General features: G+C 41.5%; 1 protein-coding gene across 1 annotated transcript in view; it reads left to right on the top strand.

Moving 5' to 3' along the window:
- The window catches only part of FAM120C (family with sequence similarity 120 member C), a 45,539-nt gene that overhangs the window by 1,260 nt on the left and 16,940 nt on the right, over positions 1 to 27,339 (top strand). Inside the window, exons 2-11 of the mRNA XM_058173432.1 lie at positions 4,726 to 4,972; positions 5,776 to 5,858; positions 8,177 to 8,305; positions 8,653 to 8,755; positions 9,937 to 10,022; positions 11,616 to 11,932; positions 12,159 to 12,444; positions 12,566 to 12,737; positions 20,319 to 20,568; positions 23,806 to 23,920. Of these exons, the coding sequence (XP_058029415.1) occupies positions 4,726 to 4,972; positions 5,776 to 5,858; positions 8,177 to 8,305; positions 8,653 to 8,755; positions 9,937 to 10,022; positions 11,616 to 11,932; positions 12,159 to 12,444; positions 12,566 to 12,737; positions 20,319 to 20,568; positions 23,806 to 23,920 (1,788 nt within the window). The remainder of the gene's footprint in view (positions 1 to 4,725; positions 4,973 to 5,775; positions 5,859 to 8,176; positions 8,306 to 8,652; positions 8,756 to 9,936; positions 10,023 to 11,615; positions 11,933 to 12,158; positions 12,445 to 12,565; positions 12,738 to 20,318; positions 20,569 to 23,805; positions 23,921 to 27,339) is intronic.

Raw genomic sequence — 27,339 nt, 5'->3', positions numbered from 1 at the left:
AAATTAAGTGTAATGTTGCAATAAACAAATACAATTCTATATACAATCATCTAATGTAAATACACATAAATTTATATTCATTTCTAATACATTTATATGGCTATGGTGCTTTTTTAACTTACTGTGGTTTTGTACAAACGAGTCCCATATTTCCACTAAATTTATCCATATAAATTTTTATGTTTATATGCAATCTGCTCATACCAGCAAGTGTAATTAAATCTTCATTCCTTATTTATGTTGCTGAAATCTCTGATGTCTGATTTTCAGTTGTCCTTCAGGCTATTTTCCAGTTCTATTATGAGAAAAATAGCATCTCTCTGAATGTGGTCCATCCTCTTTCAAGTTCAGAGTTTAGCCTTCTAAAGGAATCTGTATAGTTTGATTTTGCTATCTTGTCCCATACAACACATTTTTTTTATCATTTCATCCTTTTGCCACTCTTAAATAATATGATTTTTAGGGTGAAGGTTCCTTCTCCGAGCTTGTGGGTTGGTTTCCAAACTTTGGGTTACCAGGTTTAGATAACATCTTCAGCAGAGTTTAGGGGATGTTAGTGTCAGTTTTCTTCTGTTTATAAGGGCTTCAGGTATGGGTGTGTCAAGTGAGGTTCTTGTGATGGGTCTAATAATATGCTTTCAAGCCACTCGTGAGCAGCTGTTTATCAAATTTATACCATTACTTTCTGAATCACATGTTTAGATTATAAGTCTGCCATAATGTCTTTTCTCCATGACATGCTAGTAACAAAACTGCCCCTTAATTTTTAAGGTGTAAGATTATTCTTTCCTTCAGAATGAGTGCTAATGTTTTTGAAGCTGCAGTGATTGGTATTCATTTTACATTCATTTGAAAGAAACATAATTCAAAGCTGTGCAGAGCAGACCTCAGTATAAGAATCTTCTATGTAATGATACATACATATGTCACTGTTGGGGCAAAAATAATGACAAGACTGCATCATATGTTTAAATATATCCTGAACAATTAGGGGCTTAAGAAAAGTAAAATATCTTAGTTTATATCATCGTGTAATTTTATAATTTTTCCTTCCAATTGAACTAAAATAGTTCTTTTTATTTTCTTAGTCAGAAAATCTTGAAATGTTCATGTTTTGAATAAGAATAGTATACCATTATAAGATCCAGTAAGATTCTGTTGTGGGGAAAAATATGTTCTGCAGTAACTGGTAATCATGAGGATTAAACTCTGCTGTAAAATAATTGTTACATTATACAGCTTCATCAGTATGGGGACTTTATTTATACTTCTTCTTTAGAAAAGTTATATTCTGCCCACTTCTGAATTATTCTGATCATCTTACTATACAAACATTTAAGAAAACCGGACAAGTTTTTTTTAACTCCTTAAAAGAATAGGTTTTAAGTCTACTTCTGAAGTATAATTGGGAAGGGCTTAACTTCAGGTTTATTCCCTACCATGTAAACCATGTTTTTCCTGTTAGGAAGCCGGCTAATGTTGGATATATTAATGGTGGAACTTGAAAAAGATTTGCTTATAAAAGCCTGTCAGTATAAAAAGTACTGTAGCCAATCCTGTCAGAAACATAAACCAATGCCTTATGAGGCTTTGTATGCCAGAAAGCTTTTGGATTATCATAGTTTCCTCTTCTCCTATCTCCTCCTTTCCTGCAACATGGAATATAACAGCAACACACTAAAGAAAAAGGAAGAATTACAGATTGCTTTACACCCTAGTATAATTTTAATGTGCATGTATATGCTGACTGGAATTCTCATCTTAGGAAATTGGGAAGAGTCACTGACATGCTCTGGAATAGTCTATTGTTTCTGGTAAGCTGCACAAGAATAAGAGACTTGATTGAAGGGAGAGTTGAGATGCTATTATCCAAGGTGTGCTATAGGAAAAAAAATAGAATAGAAAGTTAACATCAAGTGCAGGGAAAAATAAATATGAACTGGCTTAGGGAATCTGGTGGAGCATAAGCCGGCTAATCCTTGCCCCTCAGCTATAACTAAGTTGCTGATCATAAGCAGGTGAGACTCCTGCTTCTGCTTTTCAATACCTCAATAATGTTAGAAGATGACAAAATTTATCATTGGAGAACAGCAATATTGGAGAAGACAAGATGTTTGTTAAATCTTGAAAATTCTAGATTTTTTTCTTTCTCTCACATATATACTCACCTTAAAATTTAGATGCAAAGCAAGTAAAGGCAAGCCTAAAGTCACTGTATATTCAACATTTAGGCCTTATATGCTCTTATATATCAGGCCTTTCTAAGGGCTGATCCAGCAAGTTTTTTCACATTTAAAGAATACCAGTGCTGCAGAATCACATGCCCATGGGGAGTTGGAGTTTCACTGTCTTCATAAATTAAATCCAGATACATTGTAAATCCTATCATTTATGTATGACAGATATTGTTGACTTATATTCTCAGTGACCTGACGTATAGTCTCAGTGAATACGTCATTCTAATTAGTTTCTCTCAGTTATCTATAACCTACTTGAGGCCAAGTGTGAATTTGCAAGCAAAGGCCTGGAAATTAGCTGATGTTGAAGAAGCATTAGAAACAGCTGACCTCAAATATAAGGAACTTAGGTATAAGTTACTTATGATATGATCAGTTGTTTGCATGTATGTGTTTACAGTGCCACTTTGAGCATCTTTAGAAAAGCATTTTAAAATATTGGGTATAATCTTGTCAATTGAACCTCTTTTTACTGATATGTGTACTTGAATTTTTGAAATCAAGAGGAAATAAGTTGAAATATTCAACTTGAATATATTTCTAGTGAATTGGTGAAGGGAATGAACTGATTTGTTTTAGATTTTGATGTTATAGCATATTTCATAGGTTAAGGGCTTATGTTTCTTTTTTTTCTAGAGTACCAGTTCTACATGTACAAATAATTTCTTGGTTTGTGTTAATAGTACCCTCCATATTAGAGGCTAAATTTTCTGTTGCCAAGCAAGATAGTTGTTAAGTGAATTTTGCTCCATTTTACTAGCTTTCTTACCAATGTTGTTAAGGGAATCATTGCAGTTGTTAATTTAGTAACACATTTGTTAAATTAATTTTGCTTCCCCATTGACTTTGGTTGTCAGAGGGTTGGAAAAGGTGATCACATGACCCTGGGACACAGCAACCATCAGAAATAGATGCCAATTGCCAAGCATCCAAACTTCGATCATGTGATCATGGGGATGCTGCAGTGGTCATAAATATGAAAAATGGCCATAAATCACATTTTTCAGTACCTCTGTAATTTCAAACGGTCACTAAGCAAATGGTTGTAAACTGAGGACTACCTGTACTGGAAAGAATGGGCTTTCAAAGCACACTGTTATACTGTACCATGGTGTCAACTGTTCAAACTGGGGGTTGTAGAAAAGGAATCGAGGAAAATTAAAATACCCATTAGGTATTAAGTGACTCGAAAGTAATTCTTTTGACTCAGATTTCTGTATTTAGCCATGTGTAGAAGACTGAAGGAAATTGAGTTTTTTCAAATTTATCTTTACGTGTGTATTTATTTATTTGAAATTTTGTCTCTAAGGAATCCCAAACCAGGTATTGTAGTTCAGATTCAAAATCTGTAATTACATGTCTTTCATTGTATTTGCGTATTACATCTTAATTGTTTGTCTTTAGTTTAAGATCTGTTTTGTTTCCAATGCTGTGAGGTGGGTAGACAATGGGAAAAGTACTTTAAACTACTTTTGGAAGTACTTTTGTACTCACTTTGTGAATACAAAGTGCTAGAAAACAAAATATGCACTATGAAATTTAGACACCTGCTAGACTAGTCACTGAGATGCTATACTATTGAAAACCTTTGGAAGAAATGTCCCCTCTGGTTCCTCTGAATCTTTTTTTTTAAGTTCCTGAAAAAAAAGCTTGTATTCTTTGAGCTGAAGCATAGCCTTATTCTGTAATATTTAACTTTATTAAGGCCATAAAGACTTTAAGATCCACAGTCCTTTGCTCTTTTGTAGTTTCATTCTTAGGATTCTCATGAAATTCTGATATTCTACTTTTTTTCAGCTAGGACTGTAATTTGGCTGTAACAGACCTTACAACCAAAGTATATAAATAATCACAATTTCCTATTAATTCCCCTTGATTTGTAGGAACACCTATTTTGTTTCTGTTTGTTTTTTTTTAATTTCTGTCATACAGTGCCTAGGTTTTTCCCCCTTATTCCCTCTTTTATCCATAGGGAACAACATTTCAAAGAAAATATCTAATTCTATAATTGTCTAATATGATCTTGGCTTCTAATGTGGAGTGAAATCTTGGCTATTTTTTTTTTTTTGAAATCCAGAGATATTTCATTTAATGGAGACATATTACTCAATATCATAACATTAAGTAGTCTCACACTCTTTGACATTTTATTATTCGGATTCAGAAACTCCCTCTCTTTACTCCTATCATTTCAATTCATCTGCTTTTAGTACTATGTGTGGTCTGAATTAACATGAGACTATTCAGAACTCCACTTCAGCCATGGTTTGCAAAGTAGCACACAACTGAAATGTTTCCATGACCTCCAGGCCTTTGGGGTGTTCCCATGCCATGTTCCACATCTTCCATCTTCTGAAGAGTTGTGGGAAGCAGGAAAAGAAGATAAAACCAATGAACAAATTATCTCAAAGCAAGTACTTCATTACAAGTTAAGGCAAAGAAATTTGCCCTTGCAATTTACTCATCCTTGTCCTTTTACTGCTTTCAGGTGTTCCAGAGCCTGGAGGATCATCATCAGGAAGTAGTGTCTTTCTTTCGGGAGAATGGCTTTCATGGACTTATTGCCCATGACTCGGAATATGCTCTCTGCAACATCCCCTCCTACTATAGTTCCCATGCCCTGAAGCTGAGCTGGAATGGCAAAAACCTCACCACTAACCAGTTCCTCATGCAAGAGGTGGCCAAGCAGCTGGGTCTCAAGCTGAGCAGTTTTCCTATATTTGCTGCCTTGCTGGGTAAATTGAAATTGGTTAACCTTACATATATCATGTTAGATCATAGTCCGTGGTAACCATGGTTTATAAAAGCTACAGTGACTTGAAAGATACAGCTTTTCAGTGTGCGTTCTGCTTTTTTATTTTAATTTTTTTCTTCCTAAATGTATGTGAAAGAGCATAACTTTTTTTCCCCACATTGTCAGATGAAAAAAATAGGTTGTAGCTGACTTGGAATATTCTCAAGGGCAAAAGGATGTCCCATTTGCAAAATCCCTCTCTTATCCCCAATCTTTTTACTGGAGGATGGTGCATCTCTACCCTACCCTTCATGATCTTTATATAGTATACATTAAATTCTTGTTATTTAAAATGTTTAAAATCATTAATTATAAGGATTTTTTTAAAAATAAAACGGGTAAGGAGGGTTACATATGTCTAGAGACTAGGAGAAATTGCTGCTATCTGGAAAGCAGAATATGATCTGAAATGTCTCAAATTGAGCCTCACTTTATGGAGACCAATTAACCATCCTGAATCAAATAAGAGCTTCAGCTTCAACCAAAACAAGATAATTCAATTACTTTGCTGTACTCAGAAGTTCAGTATTAGAGTACAGATTTTCTGTTTGCACAGTTTCAGACTTGGGATTCTCACTATACTGTGTACAGTTCAAGATCTTTCTCCTCTTTTGTGAAACATAATTTGCTAAATCTTAACTTTAAATTCTATAACACTTTCTGCTTATTTCCATTTTGGGTGGGTGGGGGCTTGAATTCCATTCTTGTTGCTGATTGTATATTACTGTGCCTTTCCCCCCTCAGGGAACCACATTCTTCCAGATGAGGACTTGGCTGCCTTCCATTGGAGTCTTCTTGGACCGGACCACCCGCTCGCTTCACTTAAGGTGACACATGCCCCCTCCTTGTCCTCTTCTGAAGGGCAGCAAGGCAGGAATTGATAGAACTGCAGAGTTATTGTCCAAAGAACTAGTCGAGTGTTGTCTGGATTCTAAGCTGTCGCTGGAGTTCAGAAATGACATCCTAATGGGAGGAGTGAGAAAAAGCACCCCTAAATTTTGCAGCCAGTTCTAAGAAGCAATTGCCCTCTTATATTGTATTTACCTGAAGAAAGCTATGGGTTTTCCCCAAATAGTGTAACTTTGAAATGGAAGGATCACTTTAAATCCAACAAGAGATGATAATGGAGCCAGATACATTTTTTTAACCTATGTGAAATGTGTAATTGAAGTGTCACAATTGTCAATTCTGAAAAGAAATGGGAGGATTCATTTAATACTTAAAAAAAGGATTTAGGAAGAAATAGAGCTAAAATAGACTAGATTAAAGAAGTAGAATCAGTTGGGAGTATTATTTCATAGTGTTTGTCTAACAGGGCTGGAAAACCAGAAGATTTTTTGTTGCTTTTTCTCTGTGTTATAGTTTTGTGTAGCTCTACAGCTTTGGCTGGGAAACAGCTGTAACCACAGACAGAGCAGGAATAAACAGGTCACATTTTTGGCATGGATTATTGCAGTCTTCTCAATCTGATGCTCTTTAGTGTGACCTGTGCTAGAGACAACTAGAATTATACCGGTAGTCCTTGACTTACAATAGTTCATTTAATGGCCGTTCAAAGTTATAACGACACTGTAAAAAGTGACCTATGGCCACTTTTCACACTTACAACCATTGCAGCATCCCCTTGGTCACGGGATCAAAATTTGGATGCTTAGCAACTGGTTCCTATTTATGACGGTTGCAGTGTCCTGCAGTCAGCTTTTGTGAGCTTCTGACAAGCAAAGTCAATGGGGAATCCAGCTTCACTTAACAACTATGTTACTAATTTAACAAATGCAATGATTCACTTAACAGCTGTGGCAAGAAATGTCGTAAAATGGGGCAAAACTTACTTGACAAATGTTTCACTTAGCAACATAAATTTTGGGCTCAATTCTGGTCATAAATCGAGGACTACCTATAGTTAATATTACAGGGGAAGTTGCAAAAGATGGAATCACTGAATTGCTCAGGATGTCTGACCTCCTCCAGTTTATAGAGGTAGTCCTCGACTTACGGCCACAATTGGAGCCAGAATTTCCATTGCTTAAATAAAGTGGTTGTTGTGAGTCGCACATGACTTTATGATCTTTTTTACCAGGGTTGTTAAATCACTACAGTTGTTAAGCAAATGACATGGTTGTTAAGCAAATCCAGCTTCCATTTATTTTGCTTGTCAGAAGCTAGCTGGGAAGGTTGGAAACGAGGTCATGTGATCCCAGAATGCTGCCAACATCATAAATACATGCCGATTGCAAAGTGACCGAATTTTGATCACATGACTGAGGGGATGTTTTGACAGTCATAACAGCAAGGACCAGCTATAGGTCACTTTTTTCAGTGTTATTGTAACTTCAGAGGGTCATTAATTGAATGGTTGTAAGTTAAGGACCACATTGATCACTCAGAATGAATTTTAAAAAGTCAATTCACGTCTGATGCTACAAGCAGCCTAATATACCCCTGTGTGACTGTTAACTGCACTATCGTTCCTCATTTAAAAATACCGTAGTTAACACCATTTTCTATTGTGAAGACTTGATTATAATGGTACAGTATAAATATACAGAGGATTTAAAGGAATTTAAAGAATCACAATAAAATTTAAAAAATGGCTGAGGTTTGGTCAAAAGTTTGATTTGACAGAAAGGCATTAGCCAGATTATTTTGGTTAGAAAGGGAAGGGTTCCTGGCAGCTTTTGGTTTGAAAAGGGGAAGCTGTCATTGAAAAGACTTGTTCTGCAACCCTAAAAATGTTAGGCGGGCATTGGGAGAAGGCATTTTATTATGTTTTTACAGTTTCTAAATCAACATTTTAACATTTCATTAATAAGCAAGATTACTGTATCTCATTGAGAGAGTACTCTTCTGGAACATTACATGTTTACATAAATGCCTTGATACCCTGAAGTGAAATCCTGACTCCTATGAGGAGTTGAGCTGAGGTTCTATAAGTCAGCAGACATAAGGCATCCATAGAGTTAGCCTATGATACTAATATTTCCTGATCATCCACTGATGAGACAGGGGAATTTTCCTATTCTGTTCTTCACACTAATTATACCAGTGATAGTTGTTCCGATCTTTAGACCCTAGAGTTGTTACTGTGCTGCCTTTTGTTTTCACTGAAACTTTTGTCTAGGTGCGTGCTTCTTGTTGGTTCTAGGTGCGTGCTCACCAGTTGGTCCTCCCGCCCTGTGATGTGGTCATCAAGGCTGTATCTGAATATGTCGGTGCCATCAAAAGTCCCTCTGGCTTGGATGTAATAGGGAGAGATGTCTTCAAACACTCCCAGGTGAGATGGGAATCATGGAGATGGGTCTAGACTAGTATCAGGTTTAATAATATTTATATAATATGAAAGTTACAAAGAGAAAGAGAGAAAATAGAAGCCAATGTGATGCCAGACAACTTCAGTGTTTTTACTTTTTATAGAATCTAATGAGTTTCTAGTTTCCTGAGGCTCTTTCCTTCTGCTCTATAATTAATATAAATCTTATTTTGTGATTTCATTAGGAATAGAGACGGTAGCGTACAGTATATAGCTAACTATAGTAGGATTTCCATGCTGAATCCTAGGCTGTTGTTGCTGCCCACTTTTTTCCCTGTCATTTCCATCGTTTCTTTCTCATTCCTCCCCAGTCCAGGACTGAAGATAAAATAGAACGCTTCAAGAAAGCAGTAGAATATTATTCAGTGGCCATGAAAGCACCTCCTACACCAGCCGGCCAGTCCCCGTATGTTCGTGAGTATCCAGGCGACGCTGGTCAACTTCACCTCTCTCTCAAGCGTGTTTTCTCCCGCTGGCCAAGAAGGTGAGGCCCTGCCTGATACCTTACAGCATCCTCTGCTGGGAGAGGTCAGGTCTGGATTTAACTCTGAAATTACCTTCTCTTGGCCCGAAGAGAGCTTTCGTGCCTTTTAATAACTACATGGCTGGAAGAGGTTTGGGATGCTTTCTTCAAAATAATGCCATAACAAGTTGGAAGTTCTGTTTGTTCTTTGTCTCATGGTTTACTTAAAGGCACAAAAGCACCTTTCCAAGCCAGATGCTGGTAATCTTACTGGGCCTCTCCTGGATCCTGCATTCAGAGATCATAGTACACTATTCTTAATAGTTGTCCTTACTGTCCATTATTATGTGTTTAATTTTAGAATGCAAAAATATTGTACACAAAATATATTTAAGCAATTAAAACATAATTAGCCCAAATGTCCCTTGATCCAGTATTCTTTATAATGATCCCAATATCTTAAAGAATTTGGTCATCTATTAAAAATCAACAAGGGGTTTGGTGGTTAACCACTAGTTTATGCTCCCTTAGATATTTATTGTTGGATTCAGTGGCTGGAAGTTGGCTGGATCCATATTATTGCCATTGTATCCGGCTTCTGTCCTGTTTCTGACACCATCCTTTGCTAAGAAACTTGGTCAAGTGTGTGAGAGCCACTCTCCTAAAACAGTTCCCAAATAATGTTCTAATCCTGCACTTCCAAGCTCCTCAAGGATTTTTTTCAGAGGTAAATGGTAATGGTGGACAAACCATCCTTCAGTCTAATTTCAGTTTCATGTGGAACAGCCAGTAGAATTGTGTCCTACTGTTACACTCTGTGACTTTAGGACATCCTCTACTCTATTGCAAGAATCTGAAGCTCAGGCTTTTGGGGGTAAAGTTGCCCAAGTATAAAGAGTTGACCATGGATACCAACTCTAAAAAACAGAAAATGGAAAAAGGCAAAACTGATTATGCTTCAGACAATGAAGATATGATTTCCCATGCATAACTTCTGTCTGGAGTGGTTTTTTTTATCTACACACCAATTTAATTGACTTCTGCATTGGCAGAAGTCTCCTCTCAGGGTATCCTGATAGTAATGTTGGGCTATTTTTTTAAAGTATAACAAGGATCCAATTCTTTGTTTCAGTCCCAGCATTTGGGCCTAACCACTTTGGAGGAGCACAACCTCTGAATCGCAATCCAATGATATCACTTCCTTCTGGGAAGGCTATGGTAAGTGCTCAGAATTGCTTTAGGCAGATGTTAAGTTTAGTGTGAGATTTCCATTACTGCATCCACCTAGAATGTTAATGTTCATTGGGTTAGAGAATGGATCTGCAAACCTGGCTCTTTCAAGACTTGTGGACTTCAACTTCCAGAGTTCCTCAGCTAGCAAAGCTGGCTGAGGAACTCTGGGAGTTGAAGTCCACAAGTTTTAAAAGAGCCAAGTTTGCAGACCCCTGGGTTAGAGAAAGCCCTGTTGGTTCTAGCTACAACAGGGAAATTTAATGTATACTACACAAATTGAGATACTTGAACTTGGCCTGCATCCTTCAGACAGCAGATATGTGGGAAAAATCATTTCTGAATGCTCTTTTTCTTTATAAGGCCCACTGCATAGAAGATAATGCATTAAGGAGAAGCTTAGGTTAAACTGTTCCCTCTAGCTTATACCATGTAAGCTACAAATATGAAGAATCATTCAGAAACTTGCATCCCCCTTGCAGTTGGATCTGAAGAAAGGTTTAAAATGCTATTATGTCAATTTGCCTCACTCATGGGGCACAAGCATATAACTCAGCTAAGGAGAACTGAATTATCTCAATGTTAATTGAGCAAATTAGTGAATTATTGTACATCTATAGATAACTTCTTTTGCTACCATTTTCCAAAGAGTCCCCTGTGCCAGTCCAACCATACTATGGTTGTGTATGTGGCATTGGTATATAACAAACACATATTTGAAAAATATGACTGGAATTTCAGTTTTTTTCCTTTCCTTGGGGAGTGGGTACATTTTCTGTCTGTTTCTGGTATGAGGTAAGCATTTAGATGTTTGTAAATGTTCTCAGGAGTAAGAAAAATGTAATGTGATCACTAATACAGAATAACTTCAGAATCACAGATAGTATTCAGTTAATGACCAGTCATTCAGTGACCGTCCAAAATTACGATGGTGCTGAATGAATGGTGGTTACAGTCAGTCTTCAAGCTGCTGGTCATCCCAGCTCCCCTCCCCACCCCATTGTCATGTGACTGTGGTCTGGATACTTGACAACCAACTTGCACTTATGATGATTGCAGTGTCATGTGGTCATGTGATTGCAATTAATGATTTTCCCTGCCAACTTCCTACAAGCAAATGGTAAAGCTGGAAGGGATGTTTGCATAATGCTCTAATAAGTCCGTTTCCCTCCCTCCTCCCATCATCCTCTAGCGGTTTTGAATTGTGGTTGATAAATGATGCAGTCATATGAGATCACACTTTAAAATTACATCACTTAGCAATGGAAAGTCTGGTCCCAAGTGCCATTGTAACCCAAAGCCTATCTGTATATTGGAGGCTTTTTGTCTTGATTTAGATCATTGATCCCACTAGTCCAGTCCTTAACTATTATGGTTCACAGCAGTTCTGCAAGACTTCAGACACATATTTTCTCTTGTCTGCTCTTTGTTCCTGTTTTAATTACAAATGCCAGAGAATTAATCCAAGATCTTCTGAGTGCTAAGGATCTTTGCTTAGTTTCTCTGCTACTGGGCTATTACTCCTCCCTAGGTTTGAATAAGTAGTTTTGATTGCAGCTGTTCCTTTTCCCCCTTCTCCAGTTTGCACCCCAAATGGGGCCAAAGATGCAGTACCAGCCACCTGCTCCACATGGTGGCATTGCTGCCTCCTCATCTTTCCTTCCGGGTCCTGGTTCCAGTTTTCTCTTCTCACCTCATGGCTTGGCGGATGCAATGCCCTTCCATGAAGATCCTGCCTTGAAGGCTGGTCACTTCAACAACTGGCCTGTATCATATGATAATTGTCCTGCCAAGTTTCCTAACCATCACCTGGGTTCCAAACCTTCCCCGTCATCTGGGCCTGGATCTTCACCCTCTTCTTCTTCTGATGGAGAAGAGCACAATGGAGCCAATTCCAAGTGAGTGTAACTCATTGGAGTCTTGTGACTTTCTTAGCAAGCCCTGGGGTTATGGTGATAGTTTATGGGGGAAAGTGGGGAGAACTAGCCAAATCTCAGACATACTATCCTTGTCCTGGGAAAGGAGAGACTTCTGAATAGTTGTACCGTCACACAATTGGGAGAAACAAGATTCCTGGATTTTAATCCCATTCTAGGATGACAGTATTTCTTTTTCTTTCTCCAGCCACGTTTCTGAAACTGTTTCTCGCAAGTCTGGCTGGGAGGATCCTGCAGGTGAAAAGATAATGAATCAAGGCTGGGGACAATCACCTGGAAACACTGGCAACTCAGAAAGGACCTTGAGTGGATCTGAAGCCCACATACCTTCATTGCTCTCTATGGCAACGCGCAACCACATGGACATAACCACCCCGCCTTTGCCTCCTATTGCTCCAGAAGTACTTCGAGTGGCTGAACATAGGCATCGGCGGGGGCTTATGTACCCTTTCATCTACCATGTCCTTACCAAGGTGAGTTGGGCAGTGAGCCTTTGCGGGTCTATTAATTGGTTTTCTTGCAGGAGACCTAGGTGGTTTTGAGAACAGTCGGGTGGTTGAGAATCAGTGATCCAGGTTTCTCATTTCATTCCAGGGTGAGATCAAAATCCCTGTGTGCATTGAAGATGAATGTAACACTGAACTGCCACCAGCTGTTGTCCTTTTTCGGGCCTCACGGCAGTATGTATACGGTGTCCTCTTCAGTGTGGCGGAGACACAACGGCGGATGGAACGCCTGGCTGTGCGCAAGCGCATTCCTGTGGAAAGTAGGTAACTTCTCCAGACTTCTGTACATGTGTGTACTTTCCCAATTCTCATTTAGGACTAAATCATAGTAATGTCACTTAGCCACAGTTTATTAAGTAAGACATAGGGGCTGTATTCTTGTTCCCCACTTATGAAGCCAAATGAAGTAAACCTCACATGCTTTAGTATGATTAGTAAATCGGATCACTGTTTCTAGAGCTTGGTGTTAAAAATATGGGAGACAAGATTCCCAGAATCTACATTAGGTAGTTCAGAAGGATGTACCCTGTCATGGTGGGATTTGCTTAGTTAATAAGACTAAAGTACAGGGGAGCAACCGGAAGTGTCGTGGCGAGACCGGCTGGAAAAATAGTGAGCTCCGCGAAAATCCAGCCAGACAAACCATTGTCGGCGGGTCTTCGGACCAGAACCATCCTGTAGGGATGGTGAAGAAAGAGAGGCATCTCAGGCGACCAAATTAATAGTCAAGTTCCTCGAAAGATCGGAGGCAGCTCTTCGGACCGGTGGCAGGGGTGGCGACCATTGTAAAATGACCGCTCTGAAGCTGGGGCAACCAGACTAAGTTTTTGTGCAGGAGTGATGTTTGAACGGAGTGCTGGTACCGGGTGAGGGATTGGCCAACTCACAGGTAAAAGAAAATTTCGAATTGGAACATTAAAAGATGTCCCGGAGCTGAAATGAGCAGCTAATTGGCACTTGGGAAATTTTATGGAGGGAGAAGAACAAAGAGGAGGCTAGAATACTAAAGATTTGGAGAAACTAAAAATAATAAAAGAAAAGAATCCAGGGAAAAGTATTTTTATGTGGATTTAAAATATTTTTGACAGCTTTGACATTTATTTGGTTTGAGAATATTATGGATTTGAGAGAGACATCTGCTGGCAGAAAGCAATTACTGCAATATTTGTTGGAAGATAGAAGAGAAAGTACAGCTGTGACCTTGACTACTAGAAGATAATTTGGAAACTATGGGAACTTTTAAGTAGTATTTGTCTTTCTACATTGCTTGGTGTCGATTCTCAACGGTTGTTGAAGATAACAAATCTTTAACTTGGAGTAGACTGGATAAATATTTGAATTGGACATTATTTGAAAACAAAAAGAGACTATATGGATTTTAAATTTTAATTAAATGTGACATAATTCAAAAGTGTTAACAATCTCTTAAATTGGCAACATGGAGTCTTGGATGTGTGAGGAATTAATTGAGATGTTTAAAAATATGCGTGAATCAGTAAAGGATAATAAAAAGTCAGAAATTTTGCTAGAACACAAAAAACAGGAAATAGGGGAAAAGGTGGTAAAAGAGAGCATAAATGAGCAAGAAAATAATATTGAAGGAAAAGGAACTGAATGCAAAAAGCAGTTAGATGATTTCACTGGGATCTACAGTGGCAAAAAAAGAGTGGATAAGGGGAACATCCCCCAAAAAAGAATCAATCAAAGGGTAAAGGGGGAAATAGTGGAAAGAGATTAGGAGAAAGCTTGGGGAGAACTACTCAAATAATATATCTAAAAGTGAGAAAAAGGATTCAGAAGAAAAGATATAATAAATGTAAAAACAAAAGAAAAGAAAAAGAAGTTAAGAGAATGGGATAAAAGGAGAAAACCATCAAGAAGTGGAATTTTGGAGAGACCAAGAGAAAATGGTTAAAGAAGGGAAGATTAGTAAAAAGGAGGAAGGGAAATAAGGTACATACTAGTAGATTTAAGGGAACTGTATTAATTTTATTAATTGTAGATGATCAACTAAGTTAAAGGTTTTAATGTAAGATTTTAATATGATGATGGAAGGTATATTGCTTATAGTAAACAGAATATCAGATGAAATGTGAAATGGCAATTTGGTTTGAAGACAATTTAAGAGACAAAGTTGAAATGTTAAAAAGTGGGATGGGGATTTTGAGAAATATATTCTTAATGGAGAAATAATATAATTAATGTTATTGTAAGAGATTAGGAATTAAGGGCGGATAGTGATACTGTTTATGTATTATGTATTAAGAAATTAAGATAAAGAAGTATGGAAAAAGAATATTACAGCTGAAATTGGAGACATGTAAAATGGATGGGAAAAAAAATCATATGGCAGAAGCTGAAATAAGATATGGTGAAAAATGATTAATTTGTCATAAAGAATTATATAAAAGAGATGAATATGGAAAAAATGGGAAGATTGGAATAGATTATAAAGATTAATATATATAAGATGTATAAGATGTGACCCGGTCAACACTCTGTTCACAAAATATGTATGATGAAAGAAAAATTCTAATAAAACTTGTTAACAAACAAACAAACAAACAAAAAGACTACAGGTACAGATCCTGGTTCCTGCTGCCCTTTTCTCAAGGCAGCTGAGAAGATGAGAACTGGGAGTCAGTTGAGTGTCTACTGCTGCCTGCCTGGGGAGGTGGGATCAGTCTCCTGTGTTTCTAATGGGATGATGGAGTTTGTGGGATGTAATGTAGCCTCGTCCCTATGTGTTGTCCTTTTTTCAGACAGATTGCCATATGCATAGGTGTAAATGGAGTATCTGCATTTCAAATAGTGTGGTTGTGTTGTTGGGCTTTCCAGTTATCAAATGGAAGTGCTATGTTGCTTTCTTTGTTGACTTTTCAGAGCATATTCTGAAGGCAAAACTTCCTAATTCAGTAGTTTTCCTATAACTATAGATGTGCAGTAAGAGTTCTGAAGCCAATTATCAGAGAGAGAGAGAGAGAGAGAGAGAGAGAGAGAGAGAGTCAGTCTTGTATGCTTTTATGGATTGGGTTGAGATAAATCTGTTGCTATTGCGTCTTTGCTAGACCTTCTGAGATGCTTTGACCAGGCAAGTCACAAAGTATGCTTGCTATTGGCTGTTGTTTGCTATGGGGATATTTAAAAGTCATTTTTATTAAGTTGGGTACTTTAATAGAATCATAATGGATTGCCTTTGTGGTTTTAGGACAGAAAACAAGGGGGCTAGTGACTTTTTCAAAAATTCACATTGAATTTTATGGCCAAACATTTTGAGGGATTTTTTTTGCCAGAACACAGACTACTTGAAACATGTTAACAAAACTTTTTAAGCGGACTTTGTTTTAAGTTCCCAACAGAAAGAGCTTTTTATTTGTTTTGTGCACATTCATATTCTCTGGGCCAGGTACTAACCTGTCTTTTCAGTTATTTCATTATGAATGGCTCAGGAACCAGGTTCTGCCACCTCCTGTATATTTTGGTAGTACCATGGTTGATCTTCACATTTATTCATGTTTGCTTTCCTAGCTGACTTATTTAATCCTGAACATGAATCTCATCTTATTTTGTCTGCTTCTATCTACTTTCTTTTGATTTGCATCCCCCAGGCATGGACTAATGTGAAGCCAGCGTTTTTTCTGTAACTTGTTCATAATTGTATAGGCAGCATTTTGTGATGGTCTGTAATCCTACCACATAGCTGTGGAATTCATGCCCTGGCAGTCTTGTTTCATAATGTCTTCTCCCTTTTATGGAGCCATTTACTCCAATTGTGATTACTTTGTTATATGGCATAAATCAACTGTACATCCTTATATAAAGACATATTTCATAATATTTATATAGTGAAGAAAATGTTTTTCCCTCCCTCTTCTCCACCATAGAGCATTTTATAATTGCCATGTTCAACTCCAACAGGTGGGTTTTAATTACCCTCCCATATTTTAGTGTTACCTTATGGCTTCCAATCCCTTAGTACCATTTGCAGCTAAATGACATATGTTGAACTCACCATTCAGTAGTCCCTGATACTTCGCTTTCCATGTTTGATGCTGGATAAAGAAATTGTGTCCTTGTAGATTCTGGTGGATATATTATTTGCTTTCAGTCTAATTATGATATCTTTCTTGACTTGCAATAATGGAATTGAATGCACTGTTTCATGGTGACCGTTTTGGTGCAACTTGAAAGACTGGTGCTAGGATTTCTGTTTGATGCCATGGCTATTAACTTTTGGGTTTAATTGTGCTTATGTTTTATAGGTAATATTGTGCTTGAGCAGGGGGGTTGGACTAGAGTTGGATCTTTCAACTCTATTATTCTGTTATTCAAACATAAGACATTGGATGAGGTGATCTTATGTTTGGGGAATCCAGTTCCATCAAAATGCAACAGTTTAGCCTCTTATTTCCATCTAAACCTAAGAAGGTTGTACACATTCTTATTTAGTACCTGATATTACTTCAAGTCAATTGAAAGAGAAAAAGAAATAGGGATTTCCCCTTGCTTCAGATGTTCAGTTTGAATGAGACTCCTGTATTCAGCCCTGAAATGGGATGTCTTGCTTTTCTTGGAGCCAAAAGCATTTTTGCACAGCAGAGGCTAATATGGTAGCACAAATCTACAAGTGGCAAAATCAGCAGTAGTGGTAATGATGGTATCTAAAATGGCTCACAAATGGGATTTTGCAAAACATTTCGTTTCAAGAAATGCCAGAACTTTACATTTTACCTGTAGTTCATGTCAACTTGGCATTATGTGGATACAAGAAATCTAGATTATGTGAATACAAGAAATCACATTGGGGGAAACACTCTGGATTTGATTTTTGTCTTGGGACAGTGGTTGAATGATCTAGAATTAGGGGATCTAGTTATTAAACCCCTGTCATGGTCAGATCATTCACTCCTTTGACTCGACTTTCGAACAGCTAACCCACACCGCAGGGAGACGAAGCCGACTCATTGGTTCCATCCCAGGTGCCTGATGGACCCAGAGAGGTTTCTGATGGAGCTTGGGCCATTTCCTGAGGATCTAGCCCACGGCTCGGCTGAAGAACTAGTTGCTGCCTGGGAAAGGGCAGCTTTGCGGCCTCTGACCCGGCGCCGATCTCGACTAGCTCCTTGGTATTCAGAGGAGCTGAGAAAGATGAAGCGCCAGAAAAGATGCCTAGATAGTGATTGGAGGATCAGCCGCTCTGAATGCGATCGAACAATAGTAAGGTCTCATATTCAGGCCTACCTAGTGGCGATAAGAGTGGCAAAATGTGAGTATTTTTCCGCTCTTATTGCATCGGCAGATAACCGCTCAGCCGCCCTGTTTATGGTGACCTGCTTCCTTCTTGCTCAGGGAGCTCGGGAGGACCCCTTGCAAGGGCGTGCTGAGGATTTTGGACAATATCTGCACGATAAAATCGCTCAGATTCGGGATGGTCTGGACGCTGATTGGGTAGATTCGGGTGGGATGACGGAGGCAGTTCTTGAGACTGTTATCTGGGAAGAGTTCGATATGTGGTTCCCGAGGACATGGACAGGATACTGGGGAGGCTAAATGCGACCACATGCTTATTGGACCCGTGTCCCTCCTGGTTGGTACTGGCCACACAGGAGGTTACACGAGGTTGGCTTCTGGCAATTATCAACGCTTCTTTGACGGAGGATGTCTTCCCTACCGCCTTGAAAGAGGCGGTGGTAAGGCCCCTCCTCAAGAAGTCCTCCCTGCTTAGCGAATTATCGTCCTGTCTCCAACCTTCGTTTTGTGGCGAAGATTGTCGAGAGTGTGGTGGCACGACAGCTCCCCCAGTACCTGGATGAAACTGTCTATCTAGACCCGTTCCAGTCCGGCTTCAGGCCTGGGTACAGCACGGAGACGACTTTGGTCGCATTGGTAGATGATCTCTGGAGGGCTCGGGACAGGGGTTGTTCCTCTGTCCTGGTCCTGTTAGATCTTTCAGCGGTTTTTGACACCATCAACCATGGTATCTTGCTGTGACAGCTGGGGGGTTTAGGAGTGGGAGGCACCGTTTTTCGGTGGTTCTCCTCCTATCTCTCGGACCGATCGCAGACAGTGTTGGCAGGGGGGCAGAGATCGGCCACAAGGCACCTCATGTGTGGGGTGCCACAGGGGTCGGTTCTCTCACCTCTCCTGTTCAACATCTATATGAAGCCGCTGGGTGAGATCATCCGTGGTTTTGGGGTGCAGTGCCATCTGTATGCTGATGACACTCAGCTGTACATTTCCACTCCTAACCACCAACAAAGCCGTCGAAGTGATGTCCCGGTGTCTGGAGACCTTGCGGGTCTGGATGGGGAAGAACAGGCTTCGACTCAACCCTTCCAAGACTGAGTGGCTGTAGATGCCGGCATCCCGGTACAGCCAGCTGATTCCATCACTGACTGTGGGAGGCGAATCATTGGCCCCTAGGGAGAGGGTCCGCAACTTAGGCATTCTCCTGGATGTTTGGCTGGCTTTAGAAGAACACATGACGGCCGTCGCCAGGGGAGCTTTTTATCAGGTCCGCCTGATACGCCAGTTGCACCCCTTCCTAGACCGGTATTCTCTATGCACGGTCACTCATGCCCTTGTCACTTCCTGCCTGGACTACTGCAATGCTCTCTACATGGGGCTCCCCTTGAAGAGCACCAGGAGGCTCCAACTGGTCCAGAATACGGCTGTGCGGGTAATAGAGGGAGCAACACGATGCTCCCATGTAACACCTCTCCTGCGCAAGCTGCACTGGCTGCTGGTGGTCTTCCGGGTGCAATTCAAGGTGTTGGTTATCACCTTTAAAGCGCTCCATGGCATAGGACCGGGTTACTTACGGGACCGCCTACTGCCACCAATAGCCTCCCACCGACCTGTGCACTCCCATAGGGAGGGCCTCCTCAGAGTGCCGTCAGTCAGACAATGTCGACTGGCGACCCCCAGGGGGAGGGCCTTCTCTGTGGGGGCTCCTGCTCTTTGGAACGAGCTGCCTCCAGGGTTGCGTCAACTCCCTGACCTCTGGACCTTTAAACGTGAGCCTAAGACCTTTCTGTTCCACCGTGCAGGCCTGGCCTAATGTAATTTTAATTGTGGGGATTTTATGATGGTTTTAGGATAGTTTTAATTTATTGGCCAAATTTAGAATCAGTTTTTTAAATAATTTAATTTTTGCTAATGTTGTTTTATTCTGGCTGTAAACCACCCTGAGTCCTTCGGGAGAAGGGCGGTATAGAAATCAAATAAGTAAATAAATAAATAAAACAGAGGGGTTAGTATATTAATATATATATATTTAAGCATCTGTTGTGATATGTGTTGCTTTCAAGATAGTTTTAGTCTAAACTATCTGGTTCTATGTTTTTAATTGTTGTTATGGTTTTTTGGTTCTATATGCTGCCCAGAGTTCATTAGATTTGGGTGGTTATGACAAATATGAATAAATTATAAGCAAAATTAAATTTAAAATAAGAACAGCGCATAAATCATGGTGTTTTGGATATTTTAGTTCAGGTAACATCTCATATTGCCCTGGAATAAGCATAATCTGTGAGAAAAATAATATGTTCCAGTATTCCCCATAGAGTCCTGTCCCTTGAAGTATACATACTTTTCAGCAACCTATTCCTTGGCATACTGGTTCAGAATTGATATAATGCAAAGAAAAACTGTATGCTCTACTGCGTTGAAATGTACAATAGAATCTTAGCACTGTTTCACATTTTGAGCTTGAAATATATTTTTGCTGTAAGTGTACATTCATTGAAATACACCTGGCCCAAAATATCTGAGTTTTGTTTCTCCTTATTATACGAACCGGGGAAGTGATGTATTCTAATCAGATATTCATCCCTACATAGCACATCCTGTTATCGTCAAGGAATGGTCAGCGTACAAAGGGAAATCACCCCAGACTCCAGAGTTGGTCTCAGCTCTTGCTTTTCGCGAGTGGACCTGTCCCAACCTCAAGAAGCTCTGGTTGGGCAAAGCGGTGGAAGACAAGAACCGGCGTATGAGAGCATTTTTGGCTTGTATGAAATCAGACACCCCCGGCATGCTCAACCCTGCCAATGTACCGACACACCTACTGCTCATGTGTTGTGTATTACGGTGAGTGGAGCATATCTGAAGAGAAAAGTCAAAAGAGTGGCAAGTAACATTGTGTGCTGGGGTTGGCACCAATAGGATATGGCTATGAAGAGCTGTAAGAGATCTATAATATTGAAAAATCCAAGAATTGGTTATGGATTGGAGATAATAGGTAAGAATGAGATGATCATATCTGAAAATATAAAGGAGTAAGCATTATTCAGTGTTCCAGATGTTGAACTGGCAGTAGAAGAATCCATGTTCTCCTGAGCCACAGAAATTTAATGGGTGACTTTAAGTGAGTCAGTGTCTTAGCCCAACTCATCTCATAGGCCTGTGCTGGCGAACCTATGGAACACGTGCCGGAAGCGGCATGCAGAACCATCCCATGAGGAATGTGCAGCCTCACTGGCTCCTCTTCTGCATTCTGTGCACACATGTGCACCAGTTAGCTGGCCATTATGCACGCGGGAGTGCCGATATCCGAAAGAGCGGTGTTCTGTCACGCATGCGCAGGCTGGCATCCAAACTTTTGGGTTTATGTTGCACACATGTATGATGGCCATCTGTTCGTCGGGTGCGTGTCCATGCTGGAAACGGAAGTTTGGGTGCCGGCTCATGCATGTGCAACAGACTGTCACTCTTCTGGTTATCGGTGCTCCTGCGTGCGCAATGGCCAGCGGGGCCGCGCATTTCTCACTCTCGAGGACGTGGACAGGTTGCTGGGGAGGCTGCACACTACGACATGTTTACTGGACCCATGCCCTTCCTGGTTGGTGCTGGCCTCCCGGGAAGTGACACAAGGCTGGCTCCAGGGGATTACCAACGCTTCTTTGTTGGAGGGAGTTTTCCCTGCCGCCTTGAAGGAGGCGGTGGTGAGACCCCTCCTCAAGAAGCCTTCCCTGGACCCAGCTACTTTAGGTAACTACCGTCCGGTCTCCAACCTTCGCTTTATTGCGAAGGTTGTAGAGAGTGCTGTAGCACGGCAGCTACCCCAGTACCTGGATGAAGCTGTCTATCTAGACCCGTTCCAGTCCGGCTTCCGACCCGGATACAGCACGGAGACAGCTTTGGTCGCGTTGGTGGATGATCTCTGGAGGGCCAGAGACAGGGGTCATTCCTCTGCCCTGGTCCTATTAGATCTCTCAGCGGCTTTCGATACCATCGACCATGGTATCCTGCTGCGCCGGTTGGGGGGGTTGGGAGTGGGAGGCACCGTTTATCGGTGGTTCTCCTCCTATCTCTCCGACCGGTCGCAGACGGTGTTGACAGGGGGGCAGAGGTCGACCGCGAGACACCTCACCTGTGGGGTGCCGCAGGGGTCGATTCTCTCGCCCCTCCTGTTCAACATCTATATGAAGCCGTTGGGCGAGATCATCAGTGGCTTCGGGGTGAGATATCAGCTGTACGCTGATGATACTCAGCTGTACTTTTCCACCCCGGGCCACCCCAACGAAGCTGTCAAAGTGCTGTCCCGGTGTTTGGAAGCCGTACGGGTCTGGATGGGGAGGAACAGGCTCAAGCTCAATCCCTCCAAGACAGAGTGGCTGTGGATGCCGGCACCCTGATACAGTCAGCTGCAGCCGCAGCTGACTGTTGAAGCAGTTATTGGCCCCAAAGGAGGGAGTGCGCAACTTGGGTGTTCTCCTGGATGCACGGCTGTCGTTTGAAGATCATTTGGCGGCCGTCTCCAGGAGAGCCTTTCACCAGGTCCGCCTGGTTCGCCAGTTGCGCCCCTTCCTTGATCGGGATGCCCTATGCACAGTCACTCATGCTCTTGTTACCTCCCGCCTGGATTATTGCAATGCTCTCTACATGGGGCTCCCCTTGAGATGCACTCGGAGGCTTCAGTTGGTCCAGAATGCAGCTGCGCGGGTGATAGAGGGAGTCTCACGTAGCTCCCATGTGACACCTCTCCTGCGCAGACTGCACTGGCTTCCTGTTGCCTTTCGGGTGCATTTCAAGGTTTTGGTTACCACCTTTAAAGCGCTCCATGGCTTGGGACCTGGGTACTTACGGGACCGCCTGCTGTTACCTCATGCCTCCCACCGACCCGTACGCTCGCACAGAGAGGGCCTTCTCAGGGTGCCATTCGCCAGACAATGTCGGCTGGCGGCCCCCAGGGGAAGATCCTTCTCTTTGGAATGAACTTCCCCCTGGTTTACGTCAAATACCTGACCTTCGGACCTTTCACATGAACTGAAAACATATCTGTTTGTTCGTAAGGGCTTTCTTAAATTGTCTAGATTTTAAATTTTAAATTTCTTTTAGTTTTAATTTGGGGTCTTTTAGATTTTTAACTATTTTAATTTCGGCCACACTGTATAATAAGTTTTTTAATTTACTTTTAACTGTACATTGTTTCTTTTTTACCTTGGCTGTACACCGCCCTGAGTCCTTCGGGAGAAGGGCGGTTTATAAATCTAATCTAATTAAATTAAATTAAATTAAATTAAATAATTAAATTAAATTAAATTAAATTAATTAAATTAAATTAAATTAAATTAAATTAAATTAATTAAATTTAATTAAATTAAATTAAATTATAAAATAAATAAAATAAAATAAAATAAAATAAAATAAAATAATAAAATTAAGTTAAATTAAATAAAATTAAATAAATAAATAAATAAATAAATAAATAAATAAATAAATAAATAAATAAATGGTTTTACGTGTCATTTCTGGCACGCAGGCTGGCACGTGGTGATGTAAAAAGTTAGCCATCGCTGTCATAGGCGTTTTGTTGTGGGGGGAAACGGAAGGAGGACGTGCTATGTATACCATCCTGAGCAAATATTGGGATGTAAATCTATCAGATAAATTTATTTGGGTAAATGAAAGCTTATTGTTAGTTTAGTGATCTAAACTAAACTCTTGAAGATAAAACTATCAAAGCTTACAAGTCAATCTAGAATCATTTCCTGATTGGTGACAAATTGGTGATATTGGTGACAAACAATATCCAGACCTTTACTGAGATACACATTTGGAATATTTGTTCTGCAAATGATGACTATTGAAGTGTGAAACTTCATTTAGTTATTTAGCTTTACAGCTCATAACTTTTGCTTAGTAAATCTGTCTATTCATGCTTTTTTTGTCAAACTACAAATTCTAGATTTCAACATTAAAAAAAAAAACAATCATAATTTTCTCCAAGGCCCAGCAGTATCCAAAAGCAAAAAGCATTTTAAATTTTGATTCTTGTTTAATAATGTATTTTGTACTTTTATTTGAATTATTCATTTTTTCAAGATACATGATACAGTGGCCTGGAGGCCGGATCCTCCACAGACATGAATTGGATGCTTTCTTGGCCCAGGCTGTGTCTGCTCAGCTATATGAACCAGATCAGCTTCAAGAATTGAAGGTTGGTGTAATTTATCACTCCTGTATTAATCCTCGCAGTGAGAATAGGAAAAAAGAGAGAAGATGAGGTTAGAGCTAAGGGGCCGAGAATAGAAGAGTGCCCAAGTCTTGTTCTTGCTAAAGGTAAATTCCTCTTCCATTTTCACAGGCATAGAATTAGCTGTCTGTTCATGCATCCCTACATCACTTTCTTTCATTACTTTTGGCTACCACACTGCTTTGGTATCTCAACCCTCTCAGATTCTACCCTATTCAAACTTCATCTTACTAATTCAGTTGGTCTGATAAAGAGCACAAATGGGTGCTCATACAGTGAAATGCTTGTCTGTAAAGAACAGTTCCTTGCACATAAAGAACGAAGGTGTGGGGGACAAAGGAGAGGTTGTACTAGGATGCAGTAGATCTCCTATATTGCAGGGTGCCTGTTTTTGTCATAGAACTGAAATACACATCTGCATACATGATATTGGAATGCTTACATTTGAAGCCTAGTTGCTTAAAGGAGACATAGGGAGCTGTAGTAAGGACAGTATTTTGAGATGTTAGGGGTGGGGGGGTGGCGGTTGTGATTAGGGGGAGTCTAGAGCTGAGGGAGACCACTGTACCTCAGATGGCCGGGTGTGAATCCCTCTTTGTGAGGTGGGGCCATAGGTGTCAGATGGGCTTGTTTGTCACGTACCTGGCTCCTTGCTGCGTGACAGCTGCCCTGCCCAAGCTCCTGGAGGTGCTTGCTGGGGTGGCAGTTGAGACCCCCAGACTTATTGTCATGGGGGATTTCAACTTGCCATCGACCGGCATGTCATCTTCAGTTGCTCGGGAGTTCAAGGCTTCCATGACGGCCTTGGACCTGACTCAAGTAGTGGATGGCCCTACTCACAGGGGGGGTGGCACACTGGTTTGATTTTCATCTCTGGTCAGTGGTTGAAGGATCTGGATTTGAGGGATTTAGTCATCGAACCTTTGTCATGGTCAGATCACTCCCTCCTTCGCCTGGACTTTCTGACCGCCACTCAACGGTCGTTGGTTCCGTCCCAGGCGCCTGATGGACCCGGAGAGGTTCCAGACGGAGCTTGGGCCGTTTCCTGAGGGTCTGGCTCACGGCACGGCCGAGGAACTTGTCGCGGCTTGGGAACGGGCCATGGCGGGGGCCTTGGACCGTGTCGTGCCTTTGCGGCCTCTGACCCAGCGTAGGTCTCAACCAGCTCCCTGGTTCTCCGAGGAGCTGAGGGGGATGAAACGCCGGAGAAGACGCCTAGAGAGTTCCTGGAGGTCCAGTTGTTCGGAGGCTGATCGGACACTAGTTAGGTCCTATACTAGGACCTACCTAGTGGCAATGAGGGAAGCGAGACATTGCTACGTCTCCTCCCTCATTGCATCGGCAGATAACCGCCCGGCCGCCCTGTTTCGGATTACTCACTCTCTCCTTCAACAGGGGGAGCGGGATGACCCGTTGCAGAGACGTGCTGAGGAGTTTAGTGGTTATCTATACGACAAAATCGTTCAGCTTCGGGACGGCCTGGACCAAAATTGGGTAGATCCGGGTGGGATGTCAGAGAGCCGTCTTGTTGAGACTATTTTGGATGAGTTTGACCCTGTGGCTCCGAGGACTGTTTAATAATGTATTTTGTACTTTTATTTGAATTATTCATTTTTCAAGATACATGATACAGTGGCCTGGAGGCCGGATCCTCCACAGACATGAATTGGATGCTTTCTTGGCCCAGGCTGTGTCTGCTCAGCTATATGAACCAGATCAGCTTCAAGAATTGAAGGTTGGTGTAATTTATCACTCCTGTATTAATCCTCGCAGTGAGAATAGGAAAAAGAGAAGATGAGGTTAGAGCTAAGGGGCCGAGAATAGAAGAGTGCCCAAGTCTTGTTCTTGCTAAAGGTAAATTCCTCTTCCATTTTCACAGGCATAGAATTAGCTGTCTGTTCATGCATCCCTACATCACTTTCTTTCATTACTTTTGGCTACCACACTGCTTTGGTATCTCAACCCTCTCAGATTCTACCCTATTCAAACTTCATCTTACTAATTCAGTTGGTCTGATAAAGAGCACAAATGGGTGCTCATACAGTGAAATGCTTGTCTGTAAAGAACAGTTCCTTGCACATAAAGAACGAAGGTGTGGGGGACAAAGGAGAGGTTGTACTAGGATGCAGTAGATCTCCTATATTGCAGGGTGCCTGTTTTTGTCATAGAACTGAAATACACATCTGCATACATGATATTGGAATGCTTACATTTGAAGCCTAGTTGCTTAAAGGAGACCTAGGGAGCTGTAGTAAGGACAGTATTTTGAGATGTTAGGGGTGGGGGGTGGCGGTTGTGATTAGGGGGAGTCTAGAGCTGAGGGAGACCACTGTACCTCAGATGGCCGGGTGTGAATCCCTCTTTGTGAGGTGGGGCCATAGGTGTCAGATGGGCTTGTTTGTCACGTACCTGGCTCCTTGCTGCGTGACAGCTGCCCTGCCCGAGCTCCTGGAGGTGCTTGCTGGGGTGGCAGTTGAGACCCCCAGACTTATTGTCATGGGGGATTTCAACTTGCCATCGACCGGCATGTCATCTTCAGTGGCTCGGGAGTTCACGGCTTCCATGACGGCCTTGGACCTGACTCAAGTAGTTGATGGCCCTACTCACAGTGGGGGTGGCACACTGGATTTGATTTTCATCTCTGGTCAGTGGTTGAAGGATCTGGATTTGAGGGATTTAGTCATCGAACCTTTGTCATGGTCAGATCACTCTCTCCTTCACCTGGACTTTCTGACCGCCACTCAACACCGCAGGGAGACGGAACCAATACGTTGGTTCCGTCCCAGGCGCCTGATGGACCCGGAGAGGTTCCAGACGGAGCTTGGGCCGTTTCCTGAGGGTCTGGCTCACGGCACAGCTGAGGAACTTGTCGCGGCTTGGGAACGGGCCGCGGCGGGGGTCTTGGACCGTGTCATGCCTTTGCGGCCTCTGACCCGGCGTAGGTCTCAACCAGCTCCCTGGTTCTCTGAGGAGCTGAGGGGGATGAAACGCCGGAGAAGACGCCTAGAGAGTTTCTGGAGGTCCAGTCGTTCGGAGGCTGATCGGACACTAGTTAGGTCCTATAGTAGGACCTACCTAGTGGCAATGAGGGAAGCGAGACGTTGCTACGTCTCCTCCCTCATTGCGTCAGCAGAACCGCCCGGCCGCCCTGTTTTGGGTTATTCGCTCTCTCCTTCAACAGAGGGAGCGGGATGACCCGTTGCAGGGACGTGCTGAGGAGTTTAGTGGTTATCTATACGACAAAATCGTTCAGCTTCGGGACGGCCTGGACCAAAATTGGGTAGATCCGGGTGGGATGTCAGAGAGCCGTCCTGTTGAGATTATTTGGGATGAGTTTGACCCTGTGGCTCCCGAGGACATGGACAGGTTGCTGGGTAGGTTGA

The sequence above is a fragment of the Ahaetulla prasina genome, chromosome 2 (genome assembly GCF_028640845.1).
Source record: "Ahaetulla prasina isolate Xishuangbanna chromosome 2, ASM2864084v1, whole genome shotgun sequence".
Taxonomy (NCBI): Eukaryota; Metazoa; Chordata; class Lepidosauria; order Squamata; family Colubridae; genus Ahaetulla; species Ahaetulla prasina.
This window is presented reverse-complemented; position numbering and strand designations above follow the sequence as displayed.